Genomic DNA, 15486 nt, shown 5'->3' with positions numbered 1-15486 from the left:
GTAAGTTTTTTTTTTTTTTTTAAATAATATTCATTTATTCAACAAATATTTACTGAGTGTCTGTAAGAGCCCTTTTCTTGTGACATTTATATTCTAATGGAGGAAGAAAGACATCATATAATGGACAGGAAGAGAGAAGTTTAGCAATAGTGAGGATTACAAGAAAACTAAAGAGGGTCTGATACAGACTGTGACTAGGGGCCTACTTTAGGATGCAGTCATTTTAGAAATGGTGACATTTAAACTAAAATTAGAGAAAGTAACTTCTTCTTTCTGGACATCACGTCCTTTTCTATAAAATGTGACTATGGAACGAACTGGCATGCTTTTGAAAGTTTCCTCTGGTTCCAGGAATTGGTTTCCATAGCTATTAAAGATATATTACATGTATGGATAATTTAAATGTGTGGGCATATATATTTTTAACATTAAATATTATCCTATACTTGATTAAGAAATCATTTACGGCAGTGAGTCTTAGCTTTGAAGACATTTAAGGTAAAAATAAATTCTTTGTTAAGAAACTAAATCTAAGTTGGCGTACTAAATTTAGGTTGGTGTACTAAACTAAACCTGTTCTTCTGTTCACTGTCTGAGATCTGATAAATTGTGTATTTTATTAATGTTCTGGTAAATGAAGCCAGTCTGGCCGCTGATCAGAAGAGTTAAAATGTCCTTGTGTGTTTCAAAGTAGGCAAAATGCATGAATTTGTAATAAGATTATAACTTTTCTTAAACTGGGGTGCCTGTCTGGGTAGCTCAGTTGGTTAAGAGTCCAACTCTTGATCTCAACTCAGGTCTTGAACTCAGGGTAAGCTTGAGCCATGCGTGGGCTCCATACTGGGCGTGGAGTCTACTTAAAAAAAGTTCTCTTAATTTTTTCTGGTGATCACTTACAACCACAAATCCAAACAGAATGAAACTTAAAGGGTGCAACTCTAAACCACATGTCCTTTTATATAAGAGGAGGAAAAACAATAAAGTGAAGGGGTATGTGATTTTTTGAGGAAACATCAGTATTTTGGCCCGTATTTTTCATGCACCAGTTGACTAGAAAATTACAAAACCTGAAAAACTCAGATAAATTGTATCAAGGGAATGAATACCATACATTCATCCCTTCTCCCCCTCCCCCCATAGCTCATCTCCCTCCCTTTTCCCCTGTCCTCCATGCCAGGGTACTTTTCTGGAATGGGCAGAAAGGCCTCTCAAGCTGTTGAAAAATGAGGGCCTCTGAATCTTTAATTCTGTTAACTAATCATGAGAAAACTAGAATAGAAATTGCTGTCTCTCTGAGAACCAGTGAGGTAGCAGGCTCCACAGATTCTGTGTTTAATTTTGCAGAAGCTGGCTGGTTTCCCAGCAACACACTGATTTGTGGGGCCACTACTTTGGGCACCTCGAGGATAATTAAATATTAAGTCCCTCTTTGATGTATGCAAAGTCTGCCTAAGAGGATTACCAGCCACAGCAAAGGTAGCAGTCCTACATTTTCTGGTAATTGAACATTGCAATATCATTATCTATTCTTATCTTTGCTCTGTAAGAATCTGTCTCTACCCTTAATATTACCTTTGAGAATGAAGAAAGGGATAGGGAACAAAGAACATGTGAGCCGGTGCAATCAACATTTCGGGGTCTTCTAGGTGTTTTGGATAGAGATGAGGAAGACCTCAGTGTATGTGGGAAGAAATGACAATGAGCTCTATCTCCTCCAGTTCTGGAATCTTCTCTGAGGCAATAAAGCAACAGAGGAGGAAGGGTGGCCAAGACCTATGCTTACAAAGGATTTGTCCATCAGGCCTTGATCTTTCTAATGCTCCAGTGAAAAGTAACACAGGTTTTTAAAAACAATAATGGAGAGACCTCAAACATAAACTCTGGGCACCATTCTGTAACATTCTAGAAGTTGCTATTTCCGCTGTAAGCCACACATTTTCTGTGTTCATTTTCCATGTAGCAAACAGTTATTTACAACTATAGGCAGAGTTTCCTGACCAAAGTCACTTGCTCTCTGAAACAGATTTGAATCAGCAATGCCAGGCTGACACAGAATACTTGCTTTTTATGGGAGGAGGAGACACTCACGGACTTAATTTATTTGGGAAGAAGACTACAGATGAATGGCATAATTAAGCCACAGGGTAGTTTCTGTATTTCTACTACCGAATCTACACACAGACTTTGAAGGAGAAAAGCCAGGCTGTGCTCAGTGAAACAGTCCAGTCAGTTCAGAAAAGTACATGGGAAAGGAATCTTAACAAAGGCTAAGCTCCCTTAGATCATATTTTTGGAAAATGTTTCACTATGAAGAAATTAAAATCTCAGAAGTATCTAGAAATCACTGGAATCCTATAAAAGTTGAAACATGTTCTTTGGGTATATGGAAAGCTAAGGAAAGCTTAAAAGAAGAAATAGTGGTTATACTCCTACTATTGCTGAGGCATTTTGCTCCAAATATCAAAGTGTCTGTTCTACTCTCTAAATATGACAAAGAAGATGGATGTTTTCCCCTTTCCCTGGTCTCCACGTTGTTTTGTAATATTGTTGGTATATGAATCTGACAGGACATGAAGCGAGGCTCCAAACAGAAACTGGCCTCGTTGTCCCACCAGGCTCTGGCCATTAAGGAAGAGGAAACTGAGCAAGGTTGAGAACTTGTAACCTGGAGGTTCCGTCAGAACAGCACCTAGTGGTAGGGATGTTCGTTTATTTTGGAATGAGTCATAATCCAAGATTCCGTATGGCAAAAATAACACAACCTAATTCTGAGCTTTCCTCTGAGATACTGTATGAACCTTCCTGTCAGCATTCCTCTAAGATCGACTACACCAGAGACCTGGAATATTTTTATTGTCTATTGCATTTGTGTTCACAGACTGTTCTTTAAAAAGACTGTTAGTCACTTCTTAATGTAATTCAAGGCAGAATGTTGAGACTAAATATGTTGGTAAAGTCATGGGGCTTCAGAAAGAGTATTATTCAGATAACAGTGACTTTTCATACAATCCATTTCAGCAATTTGGCCAGATTAGAGAATCTCTGGTAAGTCCATCTTTTCTGCATCTCAAATTCTCTAACTCCAAAGAATAGGTAATAGTATTTACCCCTTTCTCTCACATAGGGTAATAAGAATATATAAGATAATAATTATGAAGATGTTCTGAGATGAGTCTCAAGATATTCTTAATACTGGATTCATTAAAAAAAAGAAATTTATAGTTCTTTCAATGTAGTAATAAGAACATAAATATTAATTATAAAGCAAAGCTTTAAAATTAGAAGGTAAATTGAGGTGTAGTCAGACTTCCAGGAAACTCTTGCAGAGTAGATTATGTGGGAAGTCTTATTTTACTGGCATATGGCCTACTCTGGCAGGCTAATGCACTTGACTGAGATTACTGATCCTTACATCCTATGTCTTTAGGATGCATCAATTTAGAGTTCGAGCCAAACTTCAATGGCCACCATATTTCTTTGATTTAGGAATCAGAATTCCCATTTACTCAATCAACAAGTATTTGAGCTCAGAGTATGTACATAACACACTTAGGGGAATTCAAAAGACACATCCTCCAGGACTTCTGAGTTTCTACAGTAGTGGGGAGACAAGACTTTAATAGTAATGATAATGATACATAATTAAAGCTCAAATGTGTGGAATTCAAAGTTGAGTTTGAAATGGACATGGAAGGTTCCAGAGAGATGACGGACTGAGTGAGTCTTGAAGGATGGGATAGAGAAACAGATCCTGTGTGTGTGCTACATCATCGATCTAGATACAGAAGTGAGAGGAGGGCACCTGTCTTGCCTGGGAAGAGTATGAAAAAAATGAATTAGCTAAACAGCATACTGAATTTCCATTTCCATCCACATTTCTCCAGGGACAGAGAGAGCTGCGATAATTAACTGATACTGTGAAGAATCCGGACTATATCCTATGAAGAGAAAAATGATACACACATGTGAGGGGAATGAGATATAACCTCCAGTGCACATATACATTCAAACATATGGACAAATCCGAAGCAATTCTGTTGTACATATTTAACTACTAAACAGCTGGATTGAAGAACATAGTGGAAAGCTTGCATTACCAAGCTGATTATTCACTGGAGGGTAGTTTAAAGTAATAAGGAAATAACCTCCAATTATTTTTAATAGGGAAAATATTCAGTAACCGGTCAGATGCTCCCTTACCTGTCTCTGGGGCCAAGTGGCTTTGAGAATGGCTTCTGTTCTAAAGAACACAAGGAGCTTGCCATCCTCCTCTGTCAGGTTAAATGACTGTCCCAAAATCTGCAGCACCTGAATTCGGGGTGTCACGGGCCAGGAGTCATCAGCACAGAAAGGGCGCAGCCACTCTAGCAGGTCCTCAGAGGAAACCAGCTCTTCTCTGAAGGGCAAGATCAAAGGTTAAATAAATAGGAACTTTTTTTTTTTTTAATTTCAGTAATCAAATGTGACCCAAAGACTTGTTTGTTAGGTGATTAATTTTTTTTTCCCTTTGAGAAGAAAAATTTAGGTTTTAAATGGCTTAAGACAATCCCTATCAGATATTTAAAAACTATGTAAAATGAATATAATTTTTACACAGTATCACACTGAGTTACATGAAGCAGATGAAAAATAATTACTATATCCTTAGCTACTCTCTATGTCTTATGCAAAGTTTAATAAGAAGTACAGTTTACTTCTGTTTATGTTATGAGAGCCAGGCATCATTATCATTCTAAGTTTTATATAAACTACTACTAGTTGACAATAACTACACAAAGTAGATATTATAATTTCCATTTTATTTAAACTTTTTTTCAGTTGTAGACATAACTAACATATAATATTGTGTAAGTTTAAGTGTGTAACTTTTTTTTTAAAGATTTTATTTATTTATTCATAGAGACACACAGAGAGAGAGAGGCAGAGACACAGGCAGAGGAAGAAGCAGGCTCCATGCAGCAAACCCAATGTGGGACTCGATCCCGGGTCTCCAGGATCACACCCCGGGCTGCAAGCAGCGCTAAACCGCTAAGCCACCAGGGTTGCCCTAAGTGCATAAGTTAATGATTTGATATATGTACATATTGTGGAATGGTTACCAAGAAGTTTAGTTCACATTCATTACCTGACAATTTTTTTCTTGAGATTAGAATTTTTAAGATCTACTCTCTTAGTATTCTTCAAATATACAATATTGGTAACTACAGTCCTTACACTGTGCATGTAAATTCCTTTTTATAGATGAGGAAATAGGCTTCAACGAAGGGATACGATATGCTCACAGACATGTAGAATAGTGCAATACAACCCCAAAGTCAATGTTCTTTCTACCACTTTTCTCTCTGATAGAATTTCAATAAGGGGTTAGAGCATCAGGTTTCATACTACCCTAAGGATAAAATATGAATGCATGGTTACTAAAGAACTGTGAAGGAACTATTTGCACAACTTTCTATCTAACACTAGAATCTCTCCTCTCTTGTAATCCCAAATGGGCCATCTCAGGAAAATAACTGGTTTGATGATGATGTCAATGAATTACTATTGATTACTGTTAAGAGGTCTCATATAGATACCTCACTTGCACAAGGCCCCAGAGAGCAGTGCTAAAGCACAAATCATATAGGTTTTGCTGTAATCACATCCTCATGAGGCTTCCAGCAATAAATTCCAGCAATAACTCACTTATACCAAGTCTCAAATTCTACAACCTAACAAGACCAAAGGAAATCTTTAAAATTTGACAATTACCACTGAGTGTTTCTGTTAGTACACATTCTGTAATACACTTGTCAATATAGTTTCATGGAAATTCAAATTAAAAAGACAATTCATTACTTGTATTTAGGAATTAAATAAATTATTAAATGCCATACATAATAGGCTTAAGCATTTTCTAAATTAGGAAGTCACTTGTTAGCTTTATATGTATCAAAACTGGCAAAAGTGGGGTGCAAGAAAAGTAGACCACCACTGATATTTCCTGGAAATCTAAAATAAGCAGAAATTATCATGTAGTGGAAAAGTATTTTGGGGGAATGTGATGGAACTGTGAACCCTGGCCCCACCATGTGCTAACAACTCCAGATAAAAATCATGAATGTCATCATTCCCAATTTATAGTAAGTAGACATAGGTCTTGAGAATGTGTCTCTTGGAGTCTTTGAAACCAAGAAAAGTATATAAAGTACTTAGCCACAGTACATAGCACAGAGGAATTACTTAATAAATGATACACCATTGTCTGCATAATGATCATTAGGATTATCACCGGTATTCTCAAAGCACAAGTTCGTGCTTGATACAGGGATGATAATTGTAGGATTCCTGCCTTCAAAGAATAATGGTACAGAAAAATTTTAAAAGTGACTATTATTCAAATTACTGATGTATGTAAATATGAACAATCATTTTGGAGGAAGAGTGAGTAGAATTAGGGAAGGCTTCACAGAGGACATGGCATTTGAACAGGATCATAAAGGACAAATGGGATGTATGTAAATGAGAAGGTGGAAAAATATGATCCAGATAAAGAAAAGAGCAAGGAAAAAAACAAAACAAAACAAAAAAAACAAAAAACAAAAAACAAGGATTTCAAAGGACAGAGCATGTTCAGGGAGAGACTAAAGCACAGATGTCCAGGTGGTAGATAAGAAGATGGAACCAGGGTAGCTAGCAGAGATTCCTCACCTGGATGGCCAAGAGCATGCACCCAAGGCTGCAAAGGCAGTGCAGCTTCTTGCTTGGAAAGCATGGGCTCTGCAGCTGTCAGGCCCGGAGTCAGCTCCCAGATTTACCTCTTCCTAACAATGTGACGTTGACCAAGAAGCCACCTAATGGTTCTGAGCCCCAGTTCCTCATGTGTAAGTTGGAGATGGATATCACTCCCTTACTCATAAAGCTTTTGAGAATTAAACAAACACATAAATCATAAACTTCAAGCACATACTACATTAATAGACATACAACTAAGTGCTTCAATTAGTAACCACCATTATTATTGAGGACGTTTGATCTTCGTATGGAACGAGAAGATGGGGGATTTCTGAGCACTGAAACATCATATTCGTGTTAAGTGATCAGAGAAGCATACAGGCTGGGGCAGGTTCAGGCCCTTTTTGGTGAAGGCTACAGGGGTCCAATTAGGTATAATTCAGGAGAAAAGGAGTTTAAAGCACATTTTTGGCCTGGAGTTCAAAGCAATTTCACATAATATGAAACTGATTTTTTTGACCCTGTCACCCAGGTGCCAAGTGGGGAACAGGTAAAATGAGCCAGAAGGGGCAGAAGCTGGAGTCTCATGAGGAGCAGCTGGAAGTATAATGATTACCCAAGACTTGAATGTGGTGAAAAAGAATGAAAACAGTAACTCATGGAAGTTACTAGGAGCTTTGAATTACATCACTTCATGTATTTCATCCCTTCTCTCTTTCATGTATTCTATTATCATCTCCAATCTGCAGATGAGGAAACAGCCACAAAGAGATCTAGTGTTCAAGGTCACAAAGTAAGGAGAAGAGCCAGTTTTTGAACTTGGGTGATCTTAATGCCTTATCAATAACTTCACAGTGCTACCAAACCAAACCAAACCAAACCAAACCAAACCAAACCAGGGCATGTTCCAGAACACTGTGGCAGAAGATTATAATTATTCAGATACTCCTGTGATATAGAAGATTATGTTTTCCAAGTCATTACACAGAGTTAGATTCCATTTACATTTGAGTTTATTGTACAGTGGCTAACACGACATTTTGGGGGCGTCTGCTCTAACTTCTGGTTGATACTTTTAAACTCATAATAAAATTAGGAAAACTCACTCCCAGAGCAGAAGTGCTATGTTCTGGAAGAACTATGTTCTAGGCAAGCTTCACCATAGAGCCACGTGAATACTGGTGTTTAGTAAGACAACACAGAAATAAATGGCAGCTCTGTGGGAAAAGCTAGCCAAGGACATTGCCTAGATACCATCTCCTAAAGATTCCAGCTACAAAATGGTTAACATTTCCACTTCAATCTGAGTTTTTAAAATCCATAGCCACTCTCAAGACTCATCAAAAACACATGCACACACATACACAGAGACAGAGAACAGAAATTTTGATAAAGGGGCAACAAACTGGCAAATCAAGGGGAAGAATATACAAGTATTCTTTTTTCTATCCTTGCAACATTTCTGTGGGTTTGAAATTTTTGAGGTAAATAGGTGGATGAAAAATAACCAGTTATGACTTTTAATGTGAAAAAACATAATGGGAAGAAGGAAAGTTATTCCATTTATATAGTATTTTATGAAGGCAAGGAGAGATTTTATGAGCTTAGGAATAAAAAGAACATTCTTTCAAAACATTTTTACTTTATTATAAAATTATATAAATTGTTTTTAAAAAGTTATAAGACAGATAAAAGAAAAAAATCACTCACAGTTTCACTGCAAAACAGCCATTTTCTACCTTTTCCTCCTTAATGAGGATTTTCTGGGGAGGAGGTTATTATACTGCACAGAGTAACCTACTATACTGTTTTAAAAAAATTAACTACTAAAGGAAACACAGATTCACACAACTGGTTTTGGCCCAAAAGATAAGGAGCCCTATGAAATAGCTCTATTAACAAAGAACAGCAGCAGCAATAACAACAAAAATATGTTCAATAAATGGTTAATTTAAAAAAAAGTGATGTTCTATTGTGTAATGTAGCACAAGAGGATATTCACAAAAGGAATGGAAGAGAAATGTTAGCCAAACAAAAGCAATTACTGAATCAAAGTAAAAAGACAGATAGTGAGAACAATAATAAGCTAATCCTTGGTAAAAGAATTTTCGGATTGTACCTGGCATATTCATACAAAGACAACTCAACCTTGAACTTAAGTGGTTAAGGTTCCTCAAAAGAGATGGTAAGTGCTTTATATAATCATGATGCACTGAAATAAAATTATTATTCTTATTTGGGAACGGGTAAAGGTAAGACTGCATTCCAACAAGACGAACACAGACCACTGTGATTTCTTATAAACATAAATGTCACAGAATGTGAATGTCTGAAGGGAACAGAAGGTCACTTAGTCATATCTTCTATATGGAAGTGACAAACTGGCAGCTGAATTTCTGTGTTGGCTTGTATGGCATATGCCAATGTATCAAGATTCAAAATTTTTACAGGAAATCAAGAATTCCCAGCTCCTCTAATTCCTCCCCCAGTTTTACGGAGATATAACTGACATACAGCACTGTATAAATTTACGGTATAGAGCATAATGACTTGACCTACATGTATAGTGAAATGATTCCACAGTAAGTTTAGCTAACATCCATCAACTTGTTTAGATTTAAAAAAAAAAAACAAAAACAACAAAAAAAAACTTTTCCCTTGTGATCTCTGCACTCATCCTTTTTAAAAGCTGGATAAAAAGGACACACTGGCAATTCTTTCCTTTAGACAAGGCCTGTGTGAGCTCTTGTTCCCCTCCGCCTCCACTACCTTCTACTTCTCCCTAAGCCCAGACCACCTTGCTCATCTGCGTTACTGGCATGGCCTCAGTAGGAAATGAGTGTGTGAACTCTGATGTATAAAATCCTAGGCAAGATTAAGAAGGGAGCTAGGAGGGGAAGCAAGTAAATGTAAGTGAGCGAATAGTGAGAGACCCCAATATCCATGTTTTACGTAGATCCCTCAACGCAAGTAACTGATCCAAACACCACACATGCTTTCCTCACTACCTACAGAGCTGGATGGAGGGGACCGTCCCCTGCGTAGTATCTGCTATTTATTACCTTCCATGAAATAACTGGGGCACACCTGGCCAGGACTAAGAGAACTGCAAATAAAGGAACTCAAAATATGCTAATGGTCTTACAGTACAGTAAAAAGTGTGACTTTCTGCAAATAATTAACATAATCAAATTCTATCAAAAGAAAAGTTCCTACAAAGAAAATAATTTTGATGTACACAAAATTCTGATCTCAAGTCTTAACTTTTGGCAAATACTAATAATCATCTCTCTGTGGCTGTTGTCAAATGTATGCCAATCCAGGATCTCTTAGGGATTTATCAAAAAGAGCCTGGGTACATCTCACTAAAATGAGGAAAAATGACAACTATTATAATAAATATGGCCTGAGGTGGCCCTGAGAAATATTGCAGTAGCAGAGTGGCTTGGCCATCCTAATGGTGACCGTGGCTGTTAGCAGGGCTCAGTACAACAGAACACAATCCTTGTGCACTGTGGGCACTCAGACAACATCTGATGATTTATTTTGCCCCACAGAGCATGAAGACAAAGAAGAAATCAGATTCAATTTGCTTTGGTGGGCTTTTTCTTTTTATTTTTCTGTGCTTTAAAAATACTGTGAAATCCCTAGGCAATACCAAAGAGCTCAATGAAGTCTGAATGATCTGACGCTGTTCAATATACATGAAGCCTTCAGATAGCTGAAGCTGGACTGTGATTAAGTAGCAATTTGCACAAACAAACAAAAACTTCTAAAATACTCAATAGTTTTGAAGGAAATCTTTCTTCCTTTTTGAATAGTGCACAGAATTCCTCATTAATATCTGTTCTGCGTGGATTTATTTCTGTACATCCTTTTGAGAAATCACTAATGGACTGGTTTGCACTGTGTATCATTCCTGTTAGGAGGTGTCTAAAGGTACATGAAGCGGGGGTGGATGGGGGACGTGTAGAAAAGGACATGAGGCCAAAGCATAGGGAAGGAGATGCAAGAGGCGGGAAAGCAGTGGGAAGTGATGCCTGAAGACCTCGCTACTTCAAGTGTAGTCCATGGACTACGCAGCACTCGGGAGCTGATTACAAAAGCAGGATTTCAGGTCCCACCCAGAGCTACTTGAGTAAAATCTGTATTTTAAGAAGACCCCCAGGCAATTCCTGTGCACAGTGGCATTTGTGAAGTGCTACCTTCCTGTCCATTGCAGGCTCTTTAATGTCAGAAGCAGATGAGATCTGGTGAGAGAAAATTCATAGCATGTTCTTATCTGGCTGACCCGGACACACATTATAAAACCTGTCTGGGCATCATTTCCTAATTTGAAATGGAGGTAATAATAACACCATAAGAGGGCTGTTGTGAGGATTAAGTGGGTTGCTGAACAGCCACTTCGAAGATCTCGGCACTAAGTCATATATTCATTACTTTTGTGTTTCTAAATGCATATTTTCTTAGTTCCAGGTTTAACAAGTGTATTATTTTAGAAAATTATTATTTTAGCTATTGAATGTTTTTCAACCCTTTTTTCTTAAGCAATCTAATCAAAACACAGACAGGAAATTTAGGTATTCTTATAATATGTTATAGACATACACAAATCATGGGAGAAAACACACTCATAAAGTTAAATTTATGTGCACAAGCTTCTCAACACTTAATTACCTTAATCTCATCTTTAATCGTACATGGTATAAAAGATTTTTTCCACTACTTCAAATCTTGACAATACTTAACCCTGATGGCTGGAGGCAAGAATGTGGTTACACTAGAAAGGCAGCCTGTCTGTCCACACACGGTACTGGTGACCTGTCTGGGTGCTGTGGTTGTGTGCGGCTGACAGCAGAGGTAGAAGAGGAGGGACGGGGGGCTTTACGAATGGTCAGAAGCTGCAGCTCAAAGGCAGATCATACTTGTACGAATATAAAAAAATCAAAGGAGGAGGCACCTGAGTGACTCAGTTGCTAAGCATCTTGCTTTTGGCTCAGGTCATGATCTAGAGTCCTGGGATGGAGCCTGGGTTGGGCTCCCTGCTCTGCAGGGGAGTCTGCTTCTCCCTCTCTCTCTGCCCCTCCCACCCCTCTGAAACAAAATCTTAGAAAGAAAAAAGTGAAAGGAGGCCATACTGATAATGACATAAACTCTAAAAATTAGGTGCAAAACCAAACACTTGGTGGTAGCCATGAATACACCCACTCAACTTCCTACTTTTCCATGCAGTTTCCCTGCCAGGACCACTATGGGTTGATGGAGGCCTAACCTAAGAGCGTGTCAATGTGTGTGATAGTGGACAATGTGCGCCAAGATAGGGGATTTACTATCCAAACAGATGTCACGGAGGGGAGTGGATGGTGAAGTTTTGAGGTTGGCACTGAGGGAGGCTGGGTATGCCCCCAAAGGTGAAGGTGACACACAGGCCTAGCATGGCCTCCTGGAGGTTAGGTAGTCCTATCAGGTCGTGTAATGAGTGACTGAGAGGGTTACTTTCAAAGGGTCTGAATCCCATGTCATTCCAAAGACCCCACTGGGGGCTACCTGGGAAGGAGAGTGACACCCTTATGGGATCTGCCACACATAGTTTTGGGAAGAGAAATGGAAGCCAAGGATTTAGGTGTAACCATGTTGGATTCAAAAAAGACTTGCCAAAAAAAAAAAAAAAAAAAAAAAGACTTGCCAGAAATGAAAGTTACGACGTCGACTTTCTTCCTTTTCTTTTTTAAGAAAGAAAGAAAGAAAGAAAGAAAGAAAGAAAGAAAGAAAGAAAGAAAGAAAGAAGCAAAGAAGAAGAGAAAGAAAAGAAAAGAAAAGAAAAGAAAAGAAAAGAAAAGAAAAGAAAAGAAAAGTTAAGTTCACTGAAGTTTCTCTGTTAAGAAGACTTTTATGCTGTGTCTCTAGAATAAAAAGTACGATCTTGCTCTGTTTCTCCATTCCCCAATGTCTTCCTCTTTGGAAAACAAAGCTTAAAAAAAAAAAGTCTGTATGTAAGAAACCCAGGTTGGATTCATCTGTATATTTGGCTGGAAATTCACTAAGAATACTACCTTGTAATCTTTTTAAGATGTCTCCACTGGAAGGGGCTTATTGCCTATCCTGATCCTGTCATCCTATGATGCCAGGCTCCAGGTCGGCCTTACCTGAAAGCAGCTGTGCTCTGACAGCAGCTCACTGGGGAGTGGCAGGCAGAGAAGCAACTGATGGGCTCTGACCGGAATGGCAGATGCTGGCCGCACCCCTGGAAGGTGGCTCGGGATTCCCCACGCAGTGTCCCTGCCTGCTATGCTACCTGCTGCATCCGCAGTGGTGCAGGCGGCTTCCTCAGCCTGGGGTACCATTTCCCACCTCCTGCTCACAGACGCACATTTCATAGACCAGGACCAATGTCGCCCATGCGAATGCTGCCCTGACTTCCAGGACGATTAAGTGCTCCCTCCTCGCTCTCTGTACTGCACTCACCCCTGGGTAATATGGTAATTAGAGCAACAGGAAGGCTTGGCTCCCCTGCAAGACTGAGCTGCTCCAGTAGGAGGCTACTTCTTCCTCGTATCTAACTCCTCGTGATGCAGCAACAGAGTATGGCCCACAGTAAACACATAGATCATTTCATTTCTCTTTCGAATAAGAGGTGTAATTTAGCTTCCTTACTACTTCAAGACCCCAAAGCAAAGGGGTTTAGAAAAATGGTGCAAGGCACGAGGCTAGGTAGAGGGCCCTCGCTGCAATGCTGTCCCATATTCACCGAGATGGCCAGTCCTAGTTTCCTCCACTCAAGCCTCGGGCACAAAGCAACACACAAAAATACGCTATACAGGCATCTGAGCGCTAAATTATGATTCAGAGCCTGGCTGGGATCCTGGCTCCATGTCCTAGGCCTATGACTCCTGGCAAGGCTTCCTCTAAAAACAGCAACAACATATACAACCATCAGAAATAATCATGAGGAAATCTACAAAGATAAATGGGAAGAGTTACAGTAGCAAGTAAAGAAGACTATTCCGTGTTTACACATTGTGATTGAAGCTGTATAAAAATCTATCTGAAAAAAAAAATCTATCTGTACCTGCACAATAACTAGAAGGTAATATGCAAATGAAAACAATTATATTACTGAATGAACTATGGGGCATTTTCAAAAATATTTTTTCATTATTATTATATCATATTTCCCACTTAAAAAAAGAAAACAGGGGTGCCTGGCTGGCTCAGTCAGTAGAGCATGTGACTCGATCTCAGGCTCATGTATTCCAGTCCTACATTGGGTGTAGTGATTATTTTTAAAAAATAAAATAGGTAAGAAAATTGGGGCAAGGCCTTACAGGGATGACATGGATATCAGACATATGAAAGATGTTAAGCTCTGGCAAACACAGAACCACCAACTTGTTGCTGTTCTTCCGATCACTACCACTGCACCCGAATGAAAAATTCTTTCTAAAAATGGCATTAGAGACACACACCTTTCAAGACTTATAAAGCTTGTATACTCATAGTCCTCGGGCAAGACAGACCTAATGCATAGAAAGCTTTCAAAAAAGACGATACATACATTCTAGAAAGTCTGCAGACTTAATCAGTCCAGCTAACCTCCTGAGGTGTGAATCCTTTCTCTCCTAAGGAAGCTCCAAGTAGTTCTCTCCTGGCCTCATGCAGAATGAGTGAGAGGAGACCACGCTCTGCCCGGCAAACAAGGCTCTGGAGAGAAGGGAGTGACCGCCAGAGCTGACGGGGCAAGAGGACAGCTGCAGTAACCCCGTGTCCAGATGCAGAGCCTCTCTAGTGACGCGGAAAGTCCTCCGCTCTTCCTTCCAGAATGCCTTGGCAGTTTCATAAACAGTGATGTTAAAGTGATTCAGAGATTCTGAGGAGTGTCACGAGGTGAGATACACACACCATGCTAGGCTTACCCCTTGTCCACGCTGGCATGGACGGCCGCAACAACACCTTCCAGGACCTGGAGGGGGTCCCCCGACCCACCGAGGTCAGCACTACCTCCACTGTGAAGGGAGAGAGAGAGGACTGATTCAGAACAGGGCTCGGCCTCAGAAAGCAGCGTGGTGTTCACGCTCACAAGCACCCTACTGGGTTCTGGCTGGAGAAGCTGCCAACGCATATCCTCTGCGAGCGCTAAGGATAGAGAAGTGAAACCTCTTCTGCCCTGAAGGAGCTCATAATCTAGTATATGCTGGTTTTCCTATCAAGAAAATAAAATCTACTTGCATTACGTCATTTAAAAAACATTCCATGAACATTAGATAGATGAGCTATTTTAAGCATTAAATATATTATCATCTAAATTCTCCAGCTGGATTTAAAAAAAAAATAATAAAACCCAAATATTTACGTGGTACTTACCAGGTCCAAGGCACTGCTGAGTGCTTTACACACATTCTACCATTTAGTTTCGAATAGTCTACAAGATAGGTACTATTATTATGCCCGTTTTACAAATGTGTATGTCTAGGACTTAACTGGATTTTGAAAAAACAACAGGAGAAAAGAAGTTTTAGGTGAGTTTTCTGAATAATTTAAGTGATGTGATTTAAATCAACTGGTGGATTCAGTTCTTTATGTGCCTTTGTTATTTTATACCTACTAAATTTTACTAACTTTCTAAAAAGAAAATGCTATGGATGCTGTCAATAGCAATTTCTTTTCCTTTGAAAAGGTGGTAGCTGAACTCAAGTTCCCTTTCCTCCCACTGCAGAAAGATTTAATTCACATTTATTGAATGTCTTCTGTGTGCTAAGCATAATATTTATTAGG

The 15486-nt window shown here is 39.1% G+C and overlaps 1 protein-coding gene across 1 annotated transcript in view; it reads right to left on the bottom strand.

Annotated features, from left to right (window-relative positions):
- Nucleotides 1–15486, bottom strand: part of NBAS (NBAS subunit of NRZ tethering complex) — a 319184-nt gene that overhangs the window by 29874 nt on the left and 273824 nt on the right. The window contains exons 47-48 of the mRNA XM_072771030.1: nucleotides 14628–14717; nucleotides 4201–4396 (exon numbers count right to left, since the gene is read on the bottom strand). Coding sequence (XP_072627131.1) covers nucleotides 4201–4396; nucleotides 14628–14717 — 286 coding nt within the window. The remainder of the gene's footprint in view (nucleotides 1–4200; nucleotides 4397–14627; nucleotides 14718–15486) is intronic.

The sequence above is a fragment of the Canis lupus genome, chromosome 12 (genome assembly GCF_048164855.1).
Source record: "Canis lupus baileyi chromosome 12, mCanLup2.hap1, whole genome shotgun sequence".
Classification (NCBI taxonomy): domain Eukaryota; kingdom Metazoa; phylum Chordata; class Mammalia; order Carnivora; family Canidae; genus Canis; species Canis lupus.
Note: the sequence above shows the minus strand (reverse complement) of the source record. Positions and strands in the feature narration are given on the sequence as shown.